This window comes from Chiloscyllium plagiosum, chromosome 30 (assembly GCF_004010195.1).
Source record: "Chiloscyllium plagiosum isolate BGI_BamShark_2017 chromosome 30, ASM401019v2, whole genome shotgun sequence".
NCBI lineage: Eukaryota > Metazoa > Chordata > Chondrichthyes > Orectolobiformes > Hemiscylliidae > Chiloscyllium > Chiloscyllium plagiosum.
This window is the reverse complement of record NC_057739.1, coordinates 34209884-34222841: the sequence shown is the minus strand read 5'-3', so window position 1 is coordinate 34222841 and position 12958 is coordinate 34209884. Positions and strand designations below refer to the sequence as shown.

General features: G+C 37.1%; 1 protein-coding gene across 1 annotated transcript in view; it reads right to left on the bottom strand.

Moving 5' to 3' along the window:
- The window catches only part of LOC122564612 (carboxypeptidase M-like), an 18876-nt gene extending 8706 nt beyond the window's left edge, over positions 1–10170 (bottom strand). The window contains exons 1-4 of the mRNA XM_043719701.1: positions 10011–10170; positions 9482–9579; positions 7612–7784; positions 5070–5254 (exon numbers count right to left, since the gene is read on the bottom strand). Coding sequence (XP_043575636.1) covers positions 5070–5254; positions 7612–7784; positions 9482–9579; positions 10011–10170 — 616 coding nt within the window. The remainder of the gene's footprint in view (positions 1–5069; positions 5255–7611; positions 7785–9481; positions 9580–10010) is intronic.
- Between the last annotated feature and the right edge of the window lie 2788 nt (positions 10171–12958).

The following is a 12958-nucleotide window of genomic DNA, read 5'->3' as shown; positions in this document are numbered from 1 at the left end:
TCTTCTATGTTCTATGTTCTATGTTCTTGATAAATCTCATGTCATTACTGTCAATGCAACCTTTCAACACCTCTATTAACTTATAGTGATAAACATAATCAAATGATTTGTCATATTTATGACGCATGGTAAATATTGTTTAGTTCTAGATACTTATTGAAGATTGGTCTTAGAATGCATAATGATGCATCTTTAGGATAGAAACTCCACCACATCCTAAGGAAACCAGAGTGCAGTCATAACTCAAAGTTAAAAAAGAGAATAAAAGTTTTATTTATTTGTAAAGAAAACAAAATGGGCAACTTAATGGGCTGTGGAAGAAAGTTTAATAAAAACCTTCATAGGAGAATTGGATAAATACTTGAAGGGAAAATACTTAAATGGAAGTTGGGAATAGTGAGGCAGTGGGATTAATTACTCTGCCAAAGGGTTGACACAAGTATGATGGACTAAATAGTCTCCCCCACATTGCATCATTTTTTGTTTTTATTCTAATTTACTACAAATAAAAACATTTAGAAATATATTATTGCACTTAGCAAGTCATTCAGTCCTAAGGTTCCAAGTCATTTGCATTTTAGACTCCTGTCATGGCTGAACAAATATTTCACTTTCTTGCTTTTAGTCACCTTACATAGCAACTAATAAATATATACACCACAAAAACAGGCCATTTGTCCCACTATGTCCATGCTAGCTAAATTATAGCTAATCATCCTAACGCAAGTTTCCAGTCCCAAGTGTTTTTTAAATGCAATGGGAGTTTCTAATTCTACTACTCTTTCAGGAGCTTCTTGTGAAAAGATTATTTCTCAACATCCCTCCAATCCTATCAATTATCTTGCAATCTACGCACACCACTCCTTGTGATCTATTATTATTCGGTTTTAGGATGTGGACATTGCTGGCGGGACCAGCATGTATTGTCCATCCCTAATTGCCCTTAAACTGAATGATTTCCTAGGGCAATTCCTTTGTGATTTCAGAGGACAGTTAAGAGTCAACCACAATGCTATGGATCTGGAGTCAAATATAGCCAGACCAGGTAAGGATGACAGATTTTCTTTCCTACGTGATATGAGTAAAGTTGTTGGGTTTTTATGACAATTGGTAATGGTTACATGGTCACCATTAGATCATCTTTTAATACCAGGTCTTTACTGAATTTAAATTTCACCATCTGCCATGATGAGATTCAAACTCATGTCCCCAGAACATCAATCGGGGACTCTGGATTCCTAGTACTATAACATTTCCACTACCCTACTACCTCCCCTTAAGGTTTAATTTCCTATCTATCTAGGTCCCTTATAGTTTTACACAATTCAGTTAAATTTCTATGCAAGTCTTCATTTTTGTCTGGCATCTCAGAAATCAGATTCTGACTTCTGTATGGCTATTTCTGTGTCAATCACTGGTTTCAGTGTTTGTTTCCTCATGTTACCTGCTAATTGTTAACATAAGCATACACTTGTCAACATACTATGCCTCCTGTAACAGGAATGTCAGAGACTACTAGCTCCAATTTGTACAAAGCTTCAGCTGTCTTGCTTTATCAGGCTCAATAGAAAATGTGCTTTGATAAAGACGGACATTTTGGAGCCTTCTGTCATGTGATGCCTCAGCTTCCATGTTAAGTTCTCATATTTGATGTCTTCCCAACAAGAATTCAAAATTATGTTACAACACAGGGTAAACGCCTCTGCTAATTTAAACCCTCTGTGAAAATTCAAGAGGCAAAGAACCATCCCAAAAGCCACTATTTAAAGTAAAAATTAATAACTTTAATTTTTTTAAGTCTAACAGAGAATAATTAACTAACATTTATTTACAACTCATTTATCTAAACTTATCTTTTACCTTCCCTTCTACAATACTGGTCCAATAAAACCCCCGATTAAGATTTACAGAAAAATTCAAATTTCAGAACCAGCCAGCCGTCGAATCTTCTCTTTGTATCTTCCTCTGTAAATTTGCTCTCCAGGTCAGTGTTAACGATTTTTTTCTGTGCAAACTCCTTCTCCAGATAGGTACCTCTCAGAGAGTTCTTACTAGCAGCCTCCATCTGTTGGTTCTTTGGCAGTTCTCTTTGCTGCTCTGACTAACTGTTGAAACTGTGTTATTCTTGTAGCCCGAAACTTTGGATTGTTTCATTGGTTTTAATATTGTCCAAATACCAAATTCAAACTTGATTGGAGTTTGGTATCTCTTGGGGCATAATTTAAACTGATTGGCTGAAATTTTATTTGATTTTGTCTCATAGTAACCCAACCAGTGCTATCTGTTCTGACCAGGCATTACACTATTACCTTGTTCTGGACTGTCTGTGTCTCTCCAAGTCATTGCTAGCTTTCAACTCTCTTAATAGTACAGCAACCCTTACACCTTCATAACAATTACCCAAACTCTTCAGAACTGACACATGCTCAAGAGCACTGATCAGTTCATCCAGAAACCATTGGTCATCCCTCAGCACTGTCAGCTTTTCCATCCTGGTGCAGGAGGTTGCTATTTGTGGCTTCTTCTATTGTTCTATTGCTGTGTGTTTCTTAGCAATTTATCACTGCCCATGCTCTTCTCTCTTTCAAGAAATGTCTAGCCTCAACATCACATGAAATGACAGGCTCCTTTTGACATCTCACCTTAAAGTCTTCAGCTTTGTCAAAGTATGTTGGGCTGTGGGTTAATGTTTCAATCTTTTTCCTCATGTGCATTAGATCATAGAGTACTCTTGTAATTGCTTCATATACAAACAGTAATATCACGTTGGGTTTAAACCTACCTTGGAGGCAGTGACTAATATATTATGTGCACCAAATTGCTGATTTTCTCTGTCTGCACCCAATGTGAAAGTAACACCATTCACCATTAATCACATAATCTAATCATTTTTCTAGGGCTTTGGTTGTCGAATGTTCACCACTAAAAATTAATAGCTATCATTTAAAATTTACATCGCTCCAGCAACAATTCAATTTGTTTAGCATTCAAAACCATATCCATTATCAGTCTTTCCTGGCTTGTATTTGACAGAACAAAGTCGTAACTAAAGTACAAAAATTCCTGTAAAACAGTTTTTTTTATATTCAAGGTGCTCAACAGGCTACTGCTGATCTAAAGATGTTGATGTTAACTGCAACAATATTTGGTCAAAATCAACAGCAAGTGTAAAATATTTGCAAGATAATCAGTTAAAGTCCAAGATTTTTATTTGGGTATAGGTTCTTCCAATTACACAATGATAGTTTCTGCAAAGAGTGGAACTAATGGTAGCTCTTTTGGAGATTAGGCACTGGCACAAATGGCCAAATAGCTCCTTCCGTATATTTGATTCTATGATTGAATCACTTAATCTGGTTATAAAGAAGATGTGATTTTCATATTTGTGGGCTTTAGGGAGCTGCAGATATTTGAAGCATTCTTGCTCCTACCAATATAATATTTTAGACAAATCTTAAACTATGTCACACTTAAAGGGATTAGAGGTTTACTCAGATCCCTTTCCTTATGTATTGGTGACCATTGCTCAGGAATACTTTGACAAATGGGTTTGTTGAATGAGAGACCTTTTGAGATTAAATTGGATGAAAAATAGGATGCTTTTTGAAAAGCATTAAGATTAACCTGGAATCAGGACAAACAAATTTTTTGTTTTAAACCACAATGTTGTACTCTAATCTGTAGCCTAAAAATGGCAAGATAAATACATGGATTTAAGTAATTTTGCCAACATTTATCTTGTGGCTGTTTACATTGAACAATATCTTTTGATTGAGATCATGCTTTTACTACAGCTACAGATGAACTATTCACTAATATCACCTTTGACTCAGTGGTAACATGTACCTCTGAGTTAGAAGAGGAGTTCAGCTCCAATTCAGACATGGGTTTAGGATTTAGATTGATGCTTCATTGCAGTATTAAGGAAGTACAACATTGTTCATGATGCCAACTCAGGTTTAATCCACCCAAAACTCATCAACTTGCACAGAGTGAACATTGGGTCTGCTGTCTATCAGATGGGATGGAACCCTGTCTATCCAACCTGGTGAATATAAAGAATCTCAACAATACAATTTGAAAAAGGATAGTTTATTAAGATTAACTCTGACCTGACAGTATCAAAAGAGATTAACTGGCTATTTTTCTTATTGTTCTTTGTTGAATCTTGTGCCTAAATTGACTGTTGTATTTGCCTGCATTAAAATAATAACTTCATGTGCAGTGAAGCATTTTGGAATGTGAAAAATGGTGCATAATTACGTGTTATTGTTTCTTTTAGAACACATAGATAATGCAGTTGTTTTTGCTCATTAAATATGATTTTAGATATTCATGATAAGCTATTTTTAGTTCTCAAAAACAGCAAGTGTTAGAGAAAGCTGATATGGCAGCATTGATGGTGAAAACAAGTTAACATCTCGAGTCTTCTTTGAAACCTCTTTTTTTTTAAGTCCTCTTCTTTGGCTTTTTTCATCATTAAGTACTTGTCTTTTGCTCAACTGTTTGCAATGATGGAAATAAATCAAAATGCATCATTGCAGTACTCAATTAATGCATTTGTGACTGGAATGACAGGTGGCTGTTCAAACAAAATAAGTCTTAACCCTTCTTTATTGATGAAGACTCTTTTGTTTTATTCTTTGAGAACATCCCCAGTTGAATTGCTGATGGCAACTACGTGGTCCAAGGCATTAGAAAAAAAAAACTAAATTTGTTTGTTTGTATCAGCATTTGAAAACGATACATCCTGTTAAGATTATTAAACATCATGTGACATCCTGCCAATTTAAACAGAGTATTGTAGGAATCTTTCATCATTAAAAAAAAAGTAGAATATTATACTTTTGCAGCCAAGTCAAAATTTAGAAAAGTCACCACAATGGCTAAAGCCCAAGATTGGTAATGTTCATTGAGATCAGGCATGCTCAACACAGCCATCAATCTCAATGTTTTCCCCAATTCTATTCAGATTAAATTACCACTAGTTGAAGCCCTAAATGAAAAGCAAGACATGTCCAAGTTGCAAAGTGTGCATTGGGGGATACAAACTAATTTTAAAAGCTTACCTAGATTGTTGTTATCATATGGATAAGCGGCCACAATGGCACCTCCATGAATACTGGCAGACAACACAAACGGTTCACTATGAATCCACTGTATCACTGCCTCAGTTTCTGGCTCAAGAGATGCTGTTGTTTGCCCAAAAGCATCAGGAAAATTTCTGTTTAAATCCACTTTATTACTGTTATATCTGTAAACATAGAAAAGCATATGGAGGCTGTAATAACACTTCCTTGTGGCAACCAGAATGATTTTATAAAATATATATCTACGTGAGTCCATTGAACGAAAGTTTCTTAAAGGGAAACTGATTGGTTAATTCAAATGCATTGATAAGTATATCTTTTTTACATTGTAAAAATCAATAGAACTAAATTAGTCAACAATTTGTGTTGTTGGTGATGCAGATGTAATAGGCTGAATAGCTTCTACTGAGCCATAACACTCCTGTGATTCTCCATGAGTTATTTACTTATTACCTGTATATTCCTAGACCATCAATAGCTATTATGTAGATCCAATTATTCTTACCATCTTGTCTTCTTAACAGTGTTTTATACTGTATAGAAACTCACTGGCAGCTCAAGAGTATAGCAAGTTTTGTTTAATGTTACAAAGATTTTCACTTTACATTGTGCACTTAATTCAGCAGTGCATCAGACTTTTTTTAAAAATGGTACACTCTTTTCATAAATAAGACCATAACATATAGGAATGGAATGAGACCATTTGGTCCATTCAGTTTGCACCACCACTCAATCACACTTGATTTTTTTCTCAATCCCATTCTCCTGTCTTCTCCCCATAATCCTTGATCCCCTTACAAATCAACAATCTATCTATTTCTATTTTAAATACAAGTCAGTGACTTGGCCTCCATAGACTTTCTGAGCAATGAGTTCCACAGATTAACCACCCGCCCTTGGCTGAAGAAGTTCCTCCTCATCTCAGTTCTAAAGGGTCGTTCCTTCACTCTGAGGCTATGCCCTCGGGTTCTAGTCTTTCCTTCTAGTGGAAACATTTTCTCCACATCCACACTATCCAGGCCTCTCGGTATTCTGTAAGTTTCAATGCAATCCCTTCTCATCCTTTTAAACTACATCGAGTACAGACCCAGAGTCTTCAACTGCTCCTCATATGACAAACCCTTTATTCCCAGATCATTCTTGTAAACCTCCTCTGGACCCCCCCCCCCCCCCCACCGTCCTTTCTTACGTACAGGGCCAAGACTGCTCACAATATTCCAAATGTGTCTGCCCTGAGCCTTATACAGCCTCAGCAGTACATCTCCGCTCTTGTATTCTAGTCCTTTTGAAACATTGCATTTGCCTTCCAAACTGTTAACTGAATCTGCGTTAATCTTAAGAGAGTCCTGAACTAGACTCAGAAACCACTTTGTGCTTCAGATTTCTGAAGCTTTCCCCATTTAGAAAATAGACTACACTTCTATTCTCTCTACCAAAGTGCATAACCTCACATTTTCTCACATTGTACTCTATCTGTCGTTTCTTTGCCGACTCTCCTAACCTGTCCAAGTCCTTTTGTAACCTTCCCATGTCCTCAACATTACCTGCCCTTACTGTCATTTTTGTCATTTGCAAACTTAGCAACAATGCCCTCAGTTTCTTTGTCCAGATCGTTAATGTATAATGATCAGTACCTTATTGACTATTCATTCAGTAGAACAGAGGTTAAAGACTTGGCAGAGCTAAATGAAGAAATGTACAATCCAAACAGCCTGTTAGTGTATTAACAAGTATCCAGTGATGATGTATAGCATGCGCCAAATGTACAGTGACCCTTCCATTTTAAAGAATCAAGAATTATGCAAATCTGAAATGTAGTATTTATCCCCATCCACCTATACTGAGGAGTGGAGGTGAACAGATTAATTATATTTTAAAAAGTGCCGCAAATGTGTAAGAAAAGTGACTTATAAAGCAGCACAATATGAATCAAAAGGGTCTGACTGTAGGTAAAATGAACTTACCAATATATTTTTTTCACATAATGTTTTCAATATTTTATTTAGTTCTAGAGATGCTCGATTAATCAGACTATAACAGGCGTCAAACAGCAGTGTGTGACTATGGTTGCGGGGGTGTGTGGAAGGTACAGTTTGCAAAAAGAAAGGCATAACAATATTACAGTAATTTTTCAGTCAGTACAGGCTAAATTTTATGCTGCTGAACCAAAGTCACAGACAAAAGTACATCGACTCCGGAAATGATGGAGATGGGTATAATTATAACATTTAAAAGGCATCTAGATGGGTGTATGGAATAGGAAGGGTGTAAAGAGATATGGGCCAAGTGCTGGCAAATGAGACCAGATTGGATGTCGGGTCAGAGCGGATGAGTTGGACCAAAGGGTATGTTCCCATGCTGTATGACTCTATATAGCTGGATATCTATTGAAATAATTGACCATTTGATAGCCTGAAATTAACAAGATTCTAGTTTGAAAATCTATGCACTACAGTCATAAGAAGGGAGGTAAGGAGGAAATGAAGAAATGTATATAGAGGAACTATAAATAAAGCTTTACCGTCCATGGGTCCCTGTACACTTTCCAACAATCGAGGTTTCATACCCATCAGGATTCATGGAGGGCAGAATATGAATTCTCATGCTGCCAACCAGCCTAGTGATGTTCTTGTCATGTCCATAACTTGTGACCAGGTAATCGATTAGATGTAGCAGCAACTCCCTGCCAAGAGGCTGCACAATATACAGTGTTAAGCAATAGGAAAAGCCAAAGGTCCTCCTCCATTCTAGTCTCTAAATTTAGTAGACGTTTTAAATGAAGGCAACGGCTTGTTTCATTGACTTCACCTGCTGAACTGAACCGAGTCCACCTATTGACATCCCATCTACCCTTCCTCCTGCCGCCCCTCCCACCCATTTATTTCTCAACCTGCTTACCCCTCCTCAGTTCTGATGAAGGGTCCTGCCCAAAATTTCGAGTCTCTTGCTCCTCTGATGCTGCCTGACCTGCTGTGCTTTTTCCAGTGCCAGCTCTATCTACTCATGGTCATCATTAGACTCTTAATTCCATATATTTTATTGAATTCAAATTCCTTCATCTACCACGGCAAGACTTGAACCCAGGTTTCCAGAACATTATGTGGGTCACTGTATTAATATTCTAGTGATAATACCACCTAGCCATCACTTCCCTGCAAGTCAAACTTATACAGCCCGTTCACATAACTTTGCCCAAAAAGTCAAGAACAAGGCAAAGCAGAAATAGTTGGTGAAATGCAGCAGGTCTGGCAGCATCGGTGGGAAGAAAGCAGGATTAAGATTTCGGGTTGGTGATTCATCATCAGAACAGAAGTCAAAGAATAAAAATGTGAATCAAAGTGATGCAAAGAAAATGAGGATAGTCAATACTACAAGTGTGTGTTCTGGGAGTCAGGGTCTCATCCAATTGGCCTTAATGGTAATGTAAAATTATATTCATAGCATGATCAGTATTATATTGACACCTACCACGTAAGTTGTATGTTCCTCTTGTGTGGATAGTATGAGACATTTTATCATGTGAGAATGAGTAAGAAGGTAAAATAGAATGTAAAACTTTGTTTTAATTGATATGAAAACCAATTATAACTCATGGTTATGGCCTGGCAGAGTGCCCATTCTAGCTGCCTATTTTGAGGTTCCAGCATCAATTAAATTTGACATTTGAGCATCAAGGCCCAAATTTATGTCTTGATGCAGTTTGACAGATTGATGCCTCAAAATTAAATGTGGGCAGCTGGTAGCAAAGTAAATGGTAGGATTGGGAACTGGCAGGAGCCATCATCACCTTGGATATTGGGGGTCCTAGGAAGATGGATGCCCTGTTTATTTTTGTGGGCTCTGCCTCTCCATAAAAACAATTCAACATTTACAATTGGTTAGAACTTTTCAATACTACTGCATGCAGAACTAGTCAGAGACTCAGTACTGGCATGAAATAATAATTAGTGTTCTGTTAAGTCATGGGAACCATAATTTCCATGTTAAAGGGAAGATATCTTAGGAAACAGACTTTGGATACCTTACAGTAGCTGGGTCCTTTTCAATGTTCAGTCAGTTGTGCTGTCAGTAGGGGTTAACAGAGTTATAATGATAGCAAGCTGGTTTTAAGGCCACTGTCCCTGTTAACACCAGGTGAAGGCTGTGAAAATTGTCCCCAAAGAGTCCAATCAAATTTTAAAAAAGCATGATATTTATTGTTTTGTCAGAGTTGTTTTTACTGAAGAACTTTGCTTTTATCTAAAGGAAGAAACAGCAAGCAAGACTTCATGTATTTATGCTTATTATTTTTAGTCAAGGATATTATTGCAAATCCCAATTAGAATTTCCTCTTAGTCTAACCCCATAACATTTGTAACATGCCCTCACATTCATAACAAATCAGAGTTTACCTCATTTCCGTGGATATTTCCAACATATTTAACCTCAGGAATGCCAATGCGATGTTCCCTTGGGTATTTTCCAATTGCAACAGCCAAAAGTTCCCGACCTGATGAATAGTAAGTCATACAGACAAGTAACAGTGGAGTGATTATTTTGTAGTGATCCAATCAGAGAACTCTGAATGACATTGTAGATTGTAAGAATAATGCTTGAGTGATTTATAATGATAATTTGATTCCATGCCTACATTTTACCCTTTGAGTTAAGTATAGCCTATTAGTTAGTACAACAGGAATGTAGTAAAACTTTGGAGCTATGTATTCCACCATTCACTGCAGTTGGTATAAATAAAGTACTGGAAACCCATTTTCCATTTATCAGTATGGCAAATGAAGGCTTCAGGTGCAAACCCATTCAATAGAATGCTACCCCAATATACTTCAGAATCGGATATTCTAAACCAAGTCACATGGTATGACATTGGATGCATTTAATAAAGGACAATTATACATCTTGAAATGTTTAGAAATACTTCACCTTCCACTGATTGTCCAATGCTGTAAACATGGGTAATAGACGAATAATTTGTTTGCAAATCTTGAAGATAAGCCTCCAGAGAATTTGTGTGATGGTACTTGAAGTCCAAAGTATAAGAGCATTGATGGAGCACAAATAAAAGAAAACACACTGTGTACATCCAGTATCCTCTTAGTCTGAGTCTCATAAATGCAAGGCCACAAGGAAAGCAAGTCTGCAAGATAGAACGAAAAGTTTCCATTTCAAATTATTTTACTACTTCATGCTTCTTCTGCAGTTCTTCTAATAAAGTATATTTTTGATAGCTGTCAGATTCCTGCTGTCCTTATTTTAAATGAGCATCATTCATTCTGGAATTGTCACATTATCCTCATCAGCATCAATGAAAATTAATAGTTGTTCTCGCATTTGATGTCACATAGTTCTTTCAAATGTTGGTCAGAGAATGACTATAATGATTTTATACAGTATTTGGCTAATTAAAACTTGCCAAATATTTAGATATCTATACATTTAAAACAAATATAATTCTCTACCTCTTAGCAAAGACTCAGGTTTCACAGCTTAGGCGTGGACAGCATTATGAGATTCTAAAGCTGTAATTATCATGGTCCATTGTCTACATTTATGATGTCACTAAAGTGGAACCCAATGTCACTGAAGGAGCGATTCTACACAAAAAATTTGTTCACAGACTGTCTCTAGCCACCATATTTAAAGCATAATTTGGAAGGTCAAAAATCAGACGGCACTAGGTTATAGGTGCACACTTATAAATCTATCGGGTGACTTTGCATTCGCAGATTTGTATTTGCAGATACATTCTATTTTGTTCAAAATGCACACAATCTGTAGAAATGTGGCATTTTATTCATTCCTACTTTGGAAATAAAACCAGTCTGACTCCAGGATGAGACACAGACAGACTCTAAACAAGACTTCACACCTAAAACGCATTGTCTGACCTGAGATGTCATCTCTTTTATACAGATAAAAACTTAAGTTATCTTGGGGCAGTGACTTAAAAGAAAGATGTTAAAGGGAAGCTTTATCATTATCAAGCTTACACCAAGCGAGGATTGGTCATAAAACCAACAGGTTAGCTACCTCAAATTATTTGCATATTATTCAATCGAAACCTGCACCTCCAGTCTAACTGATTAAAGATTTAACAACCATCTTACGTGTGTTCAATTCATTCGCATCAGTTGTATGACCCTTTGATCTTTTACTTATAAAGTCTGTGTCTAAGGTCTCCCTCTCTCACTAGCACCTGAAAAAGGAGCAAGGCTCCAAAAGCTTTTGTTTTCAAATAAACCTGTTGGACTATAACCTGGTGTAATACAATTTTTGACCTTGTCCAACCCTCTAACATCTGCACCTCCACATCATAAGTTGCAAGGGAAAATGAAATAAGTAAAGCATTAGTGGAACCTCTTAACTAATAGGCTGAACAGGAACAAAGGCTCATTTCTCCCCTCACAATTGTAGAGACTCTTTTTTTTTTGATTTTTGATTTGATTTATTATTGTCACATGCACCTAGGTACAGTGAAAAATGTAGTATAGGCAGATCATACCATACAAAGTGCATTAGTATAATAAAATAGAATACAAGGTTACAGCTGCAGAGGAGGTGCCCAAATGGCGAGATTAGCATTAAAATTGGAGAGATCCATTCGGAAGACTAATAACAGCGGGGAAGAAGCTGTTCTTGAACGTGTTGGTATGTGTTTAAGCATTTGTATCTTCTGCCCAATGGAAGAGAATGGAAGAGATTATAACTGGGATGGGAGGGGTATTTAATTGTGCTGACAACCTTCGGGGGCAGCGAGAAGTGTAGATGGAGTCAATGGATGGAAAGTTGGCTTGCCTGATGCAGTGAGCTGTGTTTACAACTCTCTGTAGTTTATGTAGAGATGTAAGTGTTGGTCCTGGCATTTGAAAATTGTAATCAGGAAATATGGAGACAGGTAAAGATCTGGGAGAACCAGGTGAAGTGTATTGACCTAGTGATATTGTCACTGGGCTAATAATCCACATGCTCAGGCGGTATTGCTCTGGTGATGTGGGCTCAAATCCTATCACAGCACAGGGTGAAATTTTTAAAAAAAGACCTAATTGTAAGGACTATAGATTGTCATTCTCTTCTTTAGGCAGGGAAATCTGCTATCTTCACCTGGTTTTAGCCCATATGTGACTCCAGACCTATCATCTCAGAGAAATATTGCAGGGATAAGTTATACCCATTTTTAAGTAAGATGCAATTGCAACAATTTCACAGTGTTTTTTTTTATGATCGTTGAATAACCCAAACATGTTATACTTCATGAAATGTTCTTTGCCACTATCGCCCTTGGAAAAGTGGTAATGGCATTAGATTAGGAAATTCAGTAGACCTAAACTAACCTTCCAGAGAGTTGAGAGTGTGGTGCTGGAGAAGCACAGCAGGTCAGGCAGCATCCAACGAGCAGGAGAATCGACATTTCGGGCAGAAGTCCTTCATCAGGAATGTCTGGCAGCATCCAAAGAGCAGGAGAATTGACGTTTTGGGCATGTCCATCAGGAATCAGTTCGAGAGACACAAGTTCATTCACACCAAAGCAGTTGATAAAATTGCAATTCAGTTAAATAATGTGGAATATCTAAATAAAGGTTAGTCTCAGTATGATGACCATGGCACACATCATTGATTGTAAAACTCATCTGCCATTTTTATCTTCTCTGAACCATCTATGACTGCCAAACTTGAGCAATGTGATTGACTCTTAACTGCCCTCTGAAATGGCCAAACAAGCCACATAGGATGAGAAACAATGCTGGCCTTGCCAGAAATGCAAGCCTTATATTAAAAAAATGTAGGAAGTGCAGCAACCATTAGCACACAGGAAACTCCTGCAAACAGTAATTATCAAATAATCAGTTTGATGTTTTTTGGGGGATAAATAC